General features: G+C 43.0%; 2 protein-coding genes across 2 annotated transcripts; both read right to left on the minus strand.

Moving 5' to 3' along the window:
- Nucleotides 1-2,404: 2,404 nt before the first annotated feature.
- Nucleotides 2,405-3,463, minus strand: LOC127348658 (ethylene-responsive transcription factor ERF021-like). Its single transcript, XM_051374605.2, has one exon. It carries the CDS (start codon nt 3,241-3,243, stop codon nt 2,686-2,688), a length of 558 nt encoding a protein of 185 aa, XP_051230565.1. The 5' UTR covers nt 3,244-3,463; the 3' UTR covers nt 2,405-2,685.
- Nucleotides 3,464-10,074: 6,611 nt separating this feature from the next.
- LOC127294021 (uncharacterized) lies at nt 10,075-12,159 on the minus strand. The gene is made up of 3 exons (XM_051323758.2): nt 11,690-12,159; nt 10,616-10,876; nt 10,075-10,422 (listed from the first exon to the last, which is right to left on the minus strand). The coding sequence occupies exons 1-3, from the start codon at nt 12,056-12,058 to the stop codon at nt 10,234-10,236; spliced, it is 819 nt and encodes a 272-aa protein (XP_051179718.1). The 5' UTR covers nt 12,059-12,159; the 3' UTR covers nt 10,075-10,233.
- Nucleotides 12,160-12,728: the final 569 nt, after the last annotated feature.

Raw genomic sequence — 12,728 nt, forward strand, 5'->3', positions numbered from 1 at the left:
GGGAGACCCACCATGAATGCTCGGCCTCGAAACATTCACTATGGGCCAAAAACCCACCACCACATAGTTTTAAACAGAGGACAACATCAATAATCCCTCCAATCCAAAAAACGGTCTGATGATTAGTACATTCTATAATTATCTAAAAATAAGTTAGTACAATGCCTCATTACTGATCGGGTGAAGTGGTTAACCCGTCAGGCTTACCACAGAGGAGAACAAGTGGATCTCCGTCACCGGCCAGGCTGCAAGTCGCCCCTATGACGGCGAGCAGCTGGGCTGCCACCGACGACAGATCGAAGTACGTCGTCTCCTGGTGCGCGTGTGCACGCCGGCGAGCAAGCTCGGCGCGACGGCGTGGTTCTTGGGGAGGGCGGGGGGGGGGGGGGGCACCGCCCCTATCATTAGGATAGGGGAAAGGGGACGATCGAGTCAGCCAAGTTTCTTTACGTGTGTTTTGAGAGGGTTAGTCACGTGGAGTCCGGGTTGAGGAAATTACAAACTCGAGGTTACTTTTGTAAAATGGTTTGTTCGATGGTTTTCTCGGACCGCAGGGAGTACCATATTACAAACATCACCAAACAGATGAAACAACCAACAACCAAAAGAAACTAGGAAGTAAGATCTACATTATCTGCTTGTCTGGTTAATCTATCCAAATCTTTGATCTGATAACCCATTTGGTAAGGATGTAGAAACTCTGATCTAGAACTAGCTAACCACACTTAGCACATGAGAGGTGCCTTAGTAAGCAACATTATGTCGAGATCGTGTACTTTGCCAAGAAACATTACACGAAACAGAATCACAAATACACCACGCGTATGCCAAGATGATTAGTAAATCACAGTGTGAGCTAGCTGTCTGGCTTCCTTCTCACCAAACAAACAGTGCACCCAATCATTGCCGGCGTCACCAGGACAGACAGCAGTGACCTCCGGATACATGCATGCATCATACTAAACCATTTTGTCAGGGAGACAGCCAGCGATCTCCGTCTGATTCCGTGAGCTGAATCTGGGCGTGCACATGGGTTGACCAGGGTCCCGTTTTCATATTTTATGTTCCATGTCAGGGTGGTACGGCCGAGGACGAGCTGCGACATAACGCGTACCATCCTGTCGCGGTATATCTGACATGGCCAATTCGTCATCCTGGGGAAACTTCCTCATCCACATGGAACTATGGGATTCCTTATCCTAATGATGTATTGCTTGTTAAATTTGTATGATTAACAAAACTCATAATAAAATTAAGAACGGGTCCCTCTTTGATCCAAAGGATTTTTTGTAAATAAAATTAGAGGAACCATGGCGGACCGTGCCTCTCGCCGTCGGGAAGGTTTCAGTTTTTTGTTTAGTTTGGTTTCAATGTCTTATTTGGGGGCGGCTGCGTCCTGAGTTAGAATAAGGTCCTCCCACGCTATCCTTGCTCCGGTGGTGCTTCTCGTGCCGACGAAGGGCGCGTGAAGTCGTGTGTCCGGTGGATCTCCTAGGATTGGTCGGTTTTCGCATTCGCCGGTGTGGTTTGAGATCACTCTCTCTGATTGGCAATTGGCATCATTGACGATGGTTGCTGCTCTGGTGCACTGGACTTTGGGTCTTAGCACGACGATTTCCCATCTATCTACTACAACAAGCTCTTGTATGACAAGGTTTGGCTGGCTCCGGTGATGGAGGGATGAGGACGGTGGCATGCCTCCTTTAACCCTATAATATATAGAAAAGACATGAACTAAATATTGTTATTTGGATATTTTTAAAAATGTCTCAAGAATTTAAGAGAGGCCTACATGACCACAAAAATGTATTTTTAATTTTAATTTCTTCCTAGAAATCCTATAAATCATTGCATCAGAAAGGAAATCATGTGAATGTTGGTGGTCTTATTCCTTTCTTTTATCTCAAGGGTCTCTATAAGAAAATCCCATAGATTAAAATCCTTAAATTTATGAAAAATCTCCCATTGCATATATGATTTCACTTTAATATCGAGTATATATTTTTCTAAAAGAGAGTGCAACGTTCACACATACAAGACCACGCATGCGAGATACAATGAAAACCTACAAAATGAATCTGATTTTTTTGTGGGGGGGGGGGGGGGATAACAACTCTTTGCTACGTATTTTTATTTATTTTAATATATGAATAAATAAGGAAAAGAAACCAAAACTATACAAGGGACTAAAATATTGTTGGCACGTGTATCTTATGCATATAACTCTCATCACCGGCATCAGAACTCCGGCAGCGGAAGTACGCTCTTAGGGCTATACCAAGAGGGGTTCTTTCTTATTGCCAATTAAATTGGCAAATGCTACAAATCATCTTGACGATGGCATATGCATATGACAACTCGAGGGAAGTAACAAAAGCCCCTTGAACAAACGAAATGGGCATCCTTCTTAAATATACCTTTCTGGCATATTTATTTCAACCACATTCTCAACATTTCTTATAAAGTGGAGATAATGAAAAGAATTACAGGAATACTTATTGTGTCCCACGTGAATTGCACGTGCTGGACCGTTGCTATCTACCCCACGCACTTGAAAATATCATAAGAACTCCCTTGAGCTGCCGATTCCTAAATCTGTTCGGGCATTAACCTCTGGAATTCCTAACTTATCTAGGTTTTTGGAAAAAATCCAGTTAAACCTCTAGGAACCCAAAGACCGTGCGATTAGTAGCTCCAGCAAGACGGGTCCCAGAGCGAGCCATTGGCCCACTCGTCATTGTCTACGGCACTGCCCTCCCAGACAGGTGGGGCCAACAGCATGGCCTCCGCCAGCTCAGCCCACATGTTGGGCGACTGGGCCTCCAGATCATCAGCGCCGAGCATGACATCCCAGGCCACGTCATCGAGCAAGTCCGGGGAGCAGCTGCCGCCGCTGCCACAGCCGCCGGTCTGCAGCAGGAGGTCGGGCCTGAACCGCACCTGAGCCGCGGCCTCCAGCGCCGCCGCCCGGACGTCGTCGGGCTCGGCGGTGGCCGGCCTGCGGAAGAGATGGGCGATGTCCGGGAAGTTGAGCCTGGCCTCTCGCCCGCGCAGCCGGAGAGAGGCCACGTCGTGCGCCACAGCGGCCATCTCCGGCGTCTCGAAGCTGCCCAGCCAGATGCGCGTCTTCTTGCCGGGCTCCCTGATCTCCGACACCCACTTGCCCCACTTCCTCTTCCTCACCCCACGGTACTGCTCCCGGTCCTGCTCGGCAGTGGCGGCATTGTCCAGCAAGGTCTCCATCGCAGCAATGATCAACAAAGCTACCTAGCTAGCTAGTGATGCTCCTGCGCAAGTTCTTTTGCTGCTGCAATGTCGCAGAGTGTGAGCTCGGTCGAGTTGGTGTTGGGATTTGGTGGCGTGCGTGCGTGTATATATAGGGATGGAAGGGTAGAGTGAGAGAGGCAGAGATGGTGAGGTGTGCAGCAGTGAAGATGAGAGAGAGGAGGAGATCGAAGAGAGGTGTGTTGAATTGCATGGGTGCATGCATGGGAGCGGGAGGAGGACAAGGGAGGTGATGATGTTTGAGCTGGGTGGAGACAGCTGGAGAGGCTAATACGTGTCCCTTGCCTGATTTTCCTTGTAAAAATATTGGGCCATATGGGTTGGGTGCTGCTGGGATATTAAAAAGGAGGGAGATTGTGATGGTGCATTATCCACCGGCAGCAGGATTAAGAGATGTTGGTTTGCTTTTGTGGAGGGGGAGCTTCCTCGAGAGTGCAGTGGTTTTGGAGGTTAGTAATGTTCTGATTTCATTTTGTGTTTTGCAATGGACCTCTGAATATGTGTGTGCCTATCTGTCTATCACCCTTCGGTGGGTTTCTTATCTTTGTAACTGTTGCAGCTAAAGTGAGCAATCTTTTTATATCTGCACTTGTATCAACTCAGTTTGGTGTGCATGGTTGCCTGCCAATAATTCAAATTAGAGAAGTTTAGACACTAATATATATAGGGCACTACAAAGTTCTCTGTTTTAGCTTTTAAGATATATATCACACACCCAACAACTAGGTGCCCTGGGAAGAGTAAGGGAAGAAAATGAAACAGAGTGAGCAAAAACCGTAAGGGCATCTTTGGTTGGGTACTTGGGTCCACTTTAATTCACCGGATTCTAAAAAGGGCAAATAAAAAAACAGGATTGAACAATGTCCATCCGAATGCTACATGATTTTGGTTTGTTTGATTGCGAATATTCCTATGAAGTGGTTCAAAGGGGGAAAAAAGGAGGAATGTCGTAACAATAGGATTTTTTTGGTGTCATTGTTCATCAGTTTGGTTTACAAGAATGGAGAAAGGGAACAAACTAAGGAAAACATCCATTAATATTCATTTATTTTGAAGTAAAAATACATAAATTTTACAACTCACTTGGACCTCTTTCCCAAATCATACATGTGAAGAATGAGAACAAGGCCTTCAGGACATAATATCATCCTAATTATACATGTATTTTGACTTTCATTTGACCATATAGTATATATTAGTATCCATGTGTTGTATATGATCCAAACACCTAAGTTTACCTTTTTGCACATACATTCCTATTCTAATCCAGTGTTTTTATTATTCTTGTTTTTTTAGAATCATGTGAACCGAATAAGACCAAAATATAATACAAAGGAGAATCCTTAGGAAAATATCATATAGGATCCAACCCTATGACCTAACAACTAACATATGACACATTCCTAAGGATTCCAGTCAACCATAGTTTCTATTAAAATCCTTTAAATCAAAGAATCCCTCAAAGTAGTTCCATATAAATTTTGGAGGATTCCTTTCCTTAGAATTTTTCCTATAGAGTTTATTTGCTCTGCAAAATTTCAAATGATATAAATTCTTCTTATGGTATGAAATTCCATAGAAAACTTTCCTTTAGATCCAACCTCATGAAGATTTACATTTGTTTGTGATGATAAGCATGGAATACGGACAATCCTTTAGGGTCTCTTTGATTCGAAGGATTATCAAGAGTGAAAAAATGCATGATTAGAGTGTCATGTCCAGCAAATCATACAGATTAGGAGCCTACAGGAAATTGCTTCAAACACTGCCTGCCATCACATGAAAGACAGATGGGTTGTACATAAGTTTGAGTGAATGAAAATTTTCCTCCAAAACATAGTCCAGTGCAATCTTTAGTTAGAAAATCCCAACGATTCTAATCCTAGCAATCAAACGATGTTCATAGAAGAATTTCCTAAGTTGAGGCCGTGCGACGCCAGCTGCTCTTCCTCCTGGATTGAGGCCGAAAAGGAGGATCTTCAACTCTTACTGAACAACACACAATTGTGTTGCCCCAAGTGGCGGCGAGGATGTTATGTAATTTGTATCATCTTACATTGCCGAATGAACCAATTGCGCTTTCCATTTTCTATTTAGTGTCGTTGTTGTAAAATCCAAGATCTTTCCTATAATTTTCATCTACTTTGGAACCTTTGTGTATAATGTAATTCCAGCGCCGAAAATGCAGCTTCATCCCTTGTTCAAAAGGAAAAAAATGGTAAAGGACTCCAACTAGACTACTAGAGAGGGTGTTGGAGCCTTGGAGGTGTAAAATCCAAGTATTGGACTGTCAATGACTCCAAGGTAGTGTGTGGGAGCACCGCAGGTCTATAGCAGCATGGCGAGCCGCGGGAGGAAGAAAGGCAAAAGCAGAAGGAAACGACATGTGCCTGCACACTGTTTGACCGTAGAACGGAGTAACGGACTACGTCCGTACACCACCCCACCGCCGGCGTGGGCTCCTCGGACGCTGCGGCCAAAGCCAAACCAGATCCGGCCGGCCGGCTACTCTGCTACTAGTAGTAACATTTTCCTTTTCATCTTGACAGTTCTCATATAAGCCCTCCTCTTATATGGTGTGTGAAAATTCCAGACTCACGTGTGTGTATGTCTATTGTTTTGCGGGTGTGTGTATGTCTGTTTGAGGAAGGAATGGCTCGCTCATCAGTCGTAGGAAATACATCCATCGTCTTCACTCTTCTTTTTTTCGGGTAAAAATAGGTCATATTAAGCAGCAATGGTTACATACGCCTCTGGTTTCATCTCTTGGCGATAACAGGACCTGAACCAAGCCAAACACTGGCTAACACCAGTACTATGCTCTTATCTCGCAAAATTTGTGAAATAGTGACTTATCCTAACCTACCCACAATCTACTTTCACAAATTTGCAGACACTATCTTGACATGCCAAGGCTTTAATCTCTAAAATAAAATGTAAGTACGAGGATCTATCCTGGTCTTTAGCAAGAACAGCTGAGACTAACGGACTATATAGTCCGTGTCGATAATGATGGGAACCTGACTTAGGAAGTAGCAAGATGAAGGCCCTCCAAACAAGCTTTCAGTTCTTCTTCAAGGGCATCTTCACAGCTCGGCATAAAACGGCAAGCCGAGGAGATGATTGTTCCATGTTCATCATGTAAATCATACCAGAACCTCCCGTTTCATCTTCAGTTTTGAAGGAGTCGTCAATGCTTAATTTAACCCACCCTGGCAGGGGTTGAACCGTGGATTATCAGGCGGCTTCTTTTTTCCACCCCCGCTAATGGTGCCATGGTGGTGCATCAGTATCCATAGGCAGGAGCTTGCTCTTCAGCATCGTGTTTGTTGATGCCGTTTAAACATTCTAAATTATCTCTAGATAACAGCTTTATCAGATGATGTGCTCTTTTTCAGGTTGTACTAGTTGTTGTATTAGATTCTAGAATTAGATGCTTTCACTTTGTTTCTAAGCATATGGAATGGCATATCCTGAAACTTGACTTTAGGATTTTCACAATTCAAAATCCTGTGCAATCGAGTGCATGCGCGTCTACACTGTACTTGCTATTTCTTCAAAATATCTAGCACCGGTCATCATAAAGAAGAACTAGCAGCAATGATTCATGGTAATCTACTGAAAATACAGGTGGGCACGACAAGGGCGTACGGCACATTTGTAGCAGCGGCATGGCAATAGCCGCTGAGGTGCTGGGGCAGATGGCCAGGCCGTATCAGAAGCAGGCCCAGGTTAGTGAATGCTGCGAGCTCTTCACTGCTTACTGGTCGTGTTGAAGGCTAATGAAGGAGGAGTGTGTCAATGTGATGGGGCCAAAGAGCCAGCTTAGATTTGGTGTTCCATTTCAGTAGCTAACTATGCGTGCGTGCGTGCATGCACCACCTGCAGCTGGGTAGCTGAGGTTTCTAATAATCATCGTATACATCTGCACTTTGTGTCTACATACCTTGTATCTTCTCACAATTTCCCTACTCAACATAGATACAGGTGCATGCTTGATGATTGTCAACACTAATGCACCACCGTACACAGGACAATATTAGCATATACTATTCTGAATTCAAAAGCTAACTATTTCTTCGAGAAAAATTGTATAGATATTTTTGGTACCTCCAAGGTATCAGACGGGAACTGAATAATTGTGTCCTGCAGGAACCTTCTGAACTCCTGCATAGGAGATGATGGATAACAAAGCCCCCAATAGGCCAATACATTCTGCACCACTTAACTTGACTGATTGACAGGGACTTAGGGGACACAAAGATGAGCTCTAGTTGAAGCACGTCCCCAAATAATTCCAGGGTAATGTATTCTCAGTGCAGAGCTTTCTGTCCAGTTGTCTGATTCGGTGCGAGATTTTGGTTGACCTGGAGCATGTGCTGCCTAACATTACCTTCGTGGGCATGGCCATGTGTCCTTTATCCCTTAGTAGACCTCAAACTGATTCTAACTGCCAATGTGACAATAACGAAGAAAGAGGAGGTTGTGTCTGATTTTGCAGAGATAGTTTCTTTTCTGCATCCTTTCTACTCCTAATGGTGCAGAATCATAAAAAAAAGAATATCCTAGCATTACTTAACTGTACACTGACATTTCCTCACGCAACATTGACGATGATGCATACAGAAATACTCCTTGATGTTAATCGTACGGTTGTACGTTCATTTTTACTGAAAATTAAAATAGTCCGGCACTTGAAGAAGCTTTACATGGATACTGTAAAGCAAGAAATGAGCTTTCAATGAAAACCAGACTTACTGGTTTGAGAAGAGAATACACGTAATGGTGTATTACAGACGCAGTAATACTTTCTTATTCACTCCAACATTAAAGAAATGTTATTAGTATGGACACAAAGGACAAAATTCAGACCGTGGATGCACATGAACATCATAATGATCAGATAAGATCTGGTAGTAATAGGGGCAGCTGTGCTACACGAACGACGGGCAGTCTGAAGCTCGAATGGTTCTAGACTGTCAGTTGGCCCATGCCCTTCAAAGGATTCGAGTCTTTTATTTTTCATAATCTCATCTACTCAGTATGATCCAGAGTGGCAGAGTCCATGAAACGAATGAGAATTCATGGCGCCAAATTTCAAAGATTGTTAGGTCTGCCTGAGCATGATCAATTCGAAGAGTATGGGAATTTATCAAATCACAAGCTAGGATGAAAACATACTTCCTTTTCGTAAAGATACATTAGAGAAAAATCATTGAACAAAGATAAGTGCATCTGTTTTATTAATGGATTTTACGCCTAAGCAGGTGCAACTCACGCCTTAGGAAGGCTGAATTTCAGTTGGCTGCAAGGTGAATGCAGACATGATTGATTTAGAGCATCAACGGCTCATATATGGAGCAGCACCCTAGATGAACAATGTGTAGACTTGCTGTTTGGCTGATTCAGTGACGTTGATGCCAATTTAACTTAATGACCTTTTCAGTATCCAACAGCTAATGATATTTCATCTTGAAGCTTTAACTTTTAAGTTTAACGAACCAGGATCTGGGCATGGGTTTCATGCTCCCAGAGCTGTGTTATCTGGACATGTGTTCCCTGGAGTTTTGTTCCCTTCAAATTACAAGTTCACACTTACAACATCTGAAAATTTCTGACAACCTCTTAGATATACATTGATGAAAAATATGTGCACATTAAATTTCCGTGAAAAGATATGTTCATTTATGTGCAACTGTGTGGTAAAACTGACAAGGGGGTGACTATGGTTTGATCGTCAAAAAACTGACTAGGGGTGAAGTTTAAAATATATAGATACATGCACATGGGCATATTTTTGTAACAGAATTACGCAAGTGCACACAGTACTCCATATGTAGATTTAGGAAAAGTATTTGATTCTTTGAAGTGTAAAACATAATTCTTTAGCCAAGCATACTTCGGAAATTACACCAGGACTACAAACGGAGCAAAACTTGTTTAACATGATGAGGATGGCATTGAGAGTTAGAGGAGCGCTCATAATGCATTAATAGAACAGATATCTGAGAAGCAGGGAGTACAAAGCGAGAAAAGGACCCAAGATTAAAAATCTGCGCATCCAACTATCTCATCTAAGATCCAAATTAGGATAAAGGAATAAAGTTATTAAGCCAAAACTGGAAACAAAGAGCTCTGATTACAGGGCAGCAACATGGCACAATTTGAGCAAGAAAAACAGAACACTGGGATGTCACTTGTGTGGTTTAGTCATCATGGTTATCAGCTCAAATGATCTCAATGGAATTAATTTGTCTCAATTTTATGATTCTTATCGAACTATAGTGAACAAGGTGCAGAAATGACCTATCTTTAGAAATGGTGAGATCTGAAGGATTAAATTCAGGCAACCTTCAGTACCACGAGCTTCAAGAGATACGCAAATCAAAGAAAGAACTGTGTCTACAAAATAATAATTATAAAGTATGATAGTTTCTCCCCCAAAATTTCTGTGTTTCAAAAGCCTCAATGTGGTCAGATATTAGAAAAGGAAACAAAAGGAGAAACCTTCCTGGTACCATCTGCTTTCCTATTTTCCATGTCCTACATACTAAATTACTATCTATTTTCCTGTTTTCTTGACATCAATTATCTAGTTCACATGATCTGACTCGCATGAACTACAATCAGGTCATGGAAAAGTAAGTTTATTAGTGATTATGAGAGATGTCCATGTGGCCTTTTTGCTTGCTTACATGTTACAGGTTGAATGAACATTACATCTGCACCCATTTCAGTTCACTGTTATGGGATATATCAGACACCCAAGATTAGTAGAAAACTGTCAAATACAGAGGGGAAGCATATCTTGTATTCCTTACTTTGTGTGTAAACATAATGTTCAATTACAACTGCTCGTGTACTCAATTGTACGTAAACAAAATCTACACTTACAAGAGTAGTCATTTACCTTAATAACATTTCCACACAAAATAAAAAGCATCTCAATCAGCTGAAAGCTCTTGAAATTGCATAGATGAAGTCCAACAAACCAGTTCCCCTGAGAAGGCCTTTACCAGTTAAAAGTTCAAAATCTATCAGCAATAGAAAGCCAATTATGGCAGCTCTTCCGTTGATAAGTTCATTGTAAGGGGTGAAACCAAAACCTCCAACACCTTCATCAACTACCATTCTCACCTGAAAATGCAAAACAAACATGTTATATTCTGGCTGCAAAGTGTAAGCAGTCATGTAAATTCCCTTTTTGCTAATAACGGAGTGGAGCAAAGTAAATTAGCAATGCAGAGATCATCACATGAAAGATAAAAGCAATGTATAGGTATAATAGTAAGCTTCAGAGAGAAAGTAATGGAGAAAGGGAAAATGAGACCTCTTCGATGTTAACATCAGATGCTGTACTGCCAGGTTGAGCTTTCCCACTGAACAAAATCTCAGCTGATCCAACAGAGGCACCAGCTCCCCTAATGCTGATGTATATATTTTCTCCATCGGTTTTCGCAGGGTAGATGAATAGTTTTCGCAGAACAGGTGTTAGAGCCCTTAAAACAGGGTTTTTGGGGTACCATTCTTTTATTTCCCCAGTGCGAAGATCAAATGTACTATCTGTTGATGGGCACATGATGCAACCGTCCTGAAACAAAAAATAAGCATAAGGTTGCATCTTGGAGATACGAACTGGAATTATCATACTGAAGCAAGCAATAGAGTTTACAGTCAGAGCATATGGTCAACAAAAGGCTCATAGTATTACAGATTTGTAGTGTCAAAAGAAAGAAAAAAAGAACAGGAGGAAAATAATAAATAGAAGATGTAATATGGTGTAATAAGGAAAAAAAAAAACCTCAAGTTGATAGAAGCGCATTGACATTTGAGACATTAGACACATTGACATCACAACTCTCAAGTGCTAGCGCCGTCACTTCACACTTGCGACTTTAAAAACCTGACATGATCTTATCCCAGCTGACACCAAAGTCCTGGGCAGGTCTAAATTTGCATTTTAGTACGAACAGAAGGGCCAAAAGTTGATAGAAGCGCATGATGTGAATACATTTTAGAAAATTTTAGCACAAAGAAAACATACTATATTGCTGAACAAGCTATCCAAATAGAAACAGGCCTGAGCTACGTGCGTGGTAACAAAATTTGGCACTGTACCCAGATACACAGAACTTAGTAATAGTGAAAAAGAAGGAGCAAAAGAAAGACATGTAGAGTTCGCTGAGCTTAACCCATCTCGATAGTGCAGGGCCTATGAAACTGAATGAAATTTTGTAGTGAATGTATAATATATATGGTTATGCTACAATTCCTTTGATCACTTTGAGCAGCTGCACTGCGTGAAGTTAAGCGGCCAAAGAAGCAGGTGAGGCCAGTAACTTCGCTCAGGTAGAGAGTCACTAGCAAGACCACATGCAGGCATTTTGCCGAGCAGTTTAATTACCTGCGTGAGCTTGGCGTTGAGGAGGCCCTCCGAGTATGCGCCCTCGGCCGGGGAGCGGTTCTCGATGGCAAAGACTTCATCTTTGTACCAGAGAAGCAGGATCTCGTCCCCGTCCTGCACGATCACCCGGCGCTCCCCCCGCGGGAGCGCCGCGAGCGGCACGACCGGTACCCAGGTGCGGCCGCCTCCGGTCTCGGGCGGCGCGGAGGGCTCGGCCCCGGACACATCGGTGGCACGGCAGGCGAGCCTGGAGTGGCAGCGGTTGCGCGCGTGGAAGGTGAGGTTGGTACGGGGGGTAGAGGTTGTTGGTGGTGGTGAGGAGGAGATGCGGAAGGAGGAGGGCGCGGTGGTGGTGGTGATGGCCGCCATGGGTGGTGGAATGGAGGGAGGCGCGCGTGTGGGGGCGGAGGGGTTAGGGCTTGAGGTGGTGGAGGAAGGGGTGGTGGGGTGGAGCGGCCATGGCCACAGGACGGAGATAACGGGAAGGAGGAGTCGAGCGTGTGGGTGTGGGGAAGACAAGCCGACACATTTATAGGTTGCTGTCGTCCGGAACAAGTTGTTCCGGCGAACCGACGACGTGGCTCAACTATAGCTCAACCTGAAAAACTCTTAAAAAAACCGCAGGATCTCTAGCTCAATACATGGATGTTTATTCAACAAAAAATCAAACAACAGAAAGAATGGAGAACCTATTCTTTACTTATCTTTTTTATGTCCCTTTTACTAAATCATATTTCTACCATGATCCTCATGGTATATCTTAAACTCAATTCTTGAACTCATGTCAAGGATATTACAGAAGTTATTTGTCAAACCTTAACCATTTCAATCTTCTATATCCAAATATGTCTTCATCAAACCTCAGAGAATGACTATTCATATATGCAGATGCTCACATCATCATCTTTTAAGAAGAACCCTAGGGTATTATTTAAGACATTTTCTAGAGAGAGAATCCGTTGTTACCAACCATAGATCTTGATGAAACCATCATTTTCTCTGGAGCATAACCTTAGGCTATTATCCAAGGCAATTCCAA

Source organism: Lolium perenne, chromosome 4, assembly GCF_019359855.2.
Source record: "Lolium perenne isolate Kyuss_39 chromosome 4, Kyuss_2.0, whole genome shotgun sequence".
Taxonomy (NCBI): domain Eukaryota; kingdom Viridiplantae; phylum Streptophyta; class Magnoliopsida; order Poales; family Poaceae; genus Lolium; species Lolium perenne.

Bases quoted from the DNA above. Each gene is read 5' to 3' on its own strand.
- LOC127348658 (XM_051374605.2), bottom strand. From the start codon at position 3,243: ATGGAGACCTTGCTGGACAATGCCGCCACTGCCGAGCAGGACCGGGAG.
- LOC127294021 (XM_051323758.2), bottom strand. From the start codon at position 12,058: ATGGCGGCCATCACCACCACCACCGCGCCCTCCTCCTTCCGCATCTCC. The intron at 10,877-11,689 runs GTAATTAAACTG...TTTTTGTTTCAG, and splicing joins TCAACGCCAAGCTCACGCAG to GACGGTTGCATCATGTGCCC. The intron at 10,423-10,615 runs GTCTCATTTTCC...TTGCATTTTCAG, and splicing joins CTGATGTTAACATCGAAGAG to GTGAGAATGGTAGTTGATGA.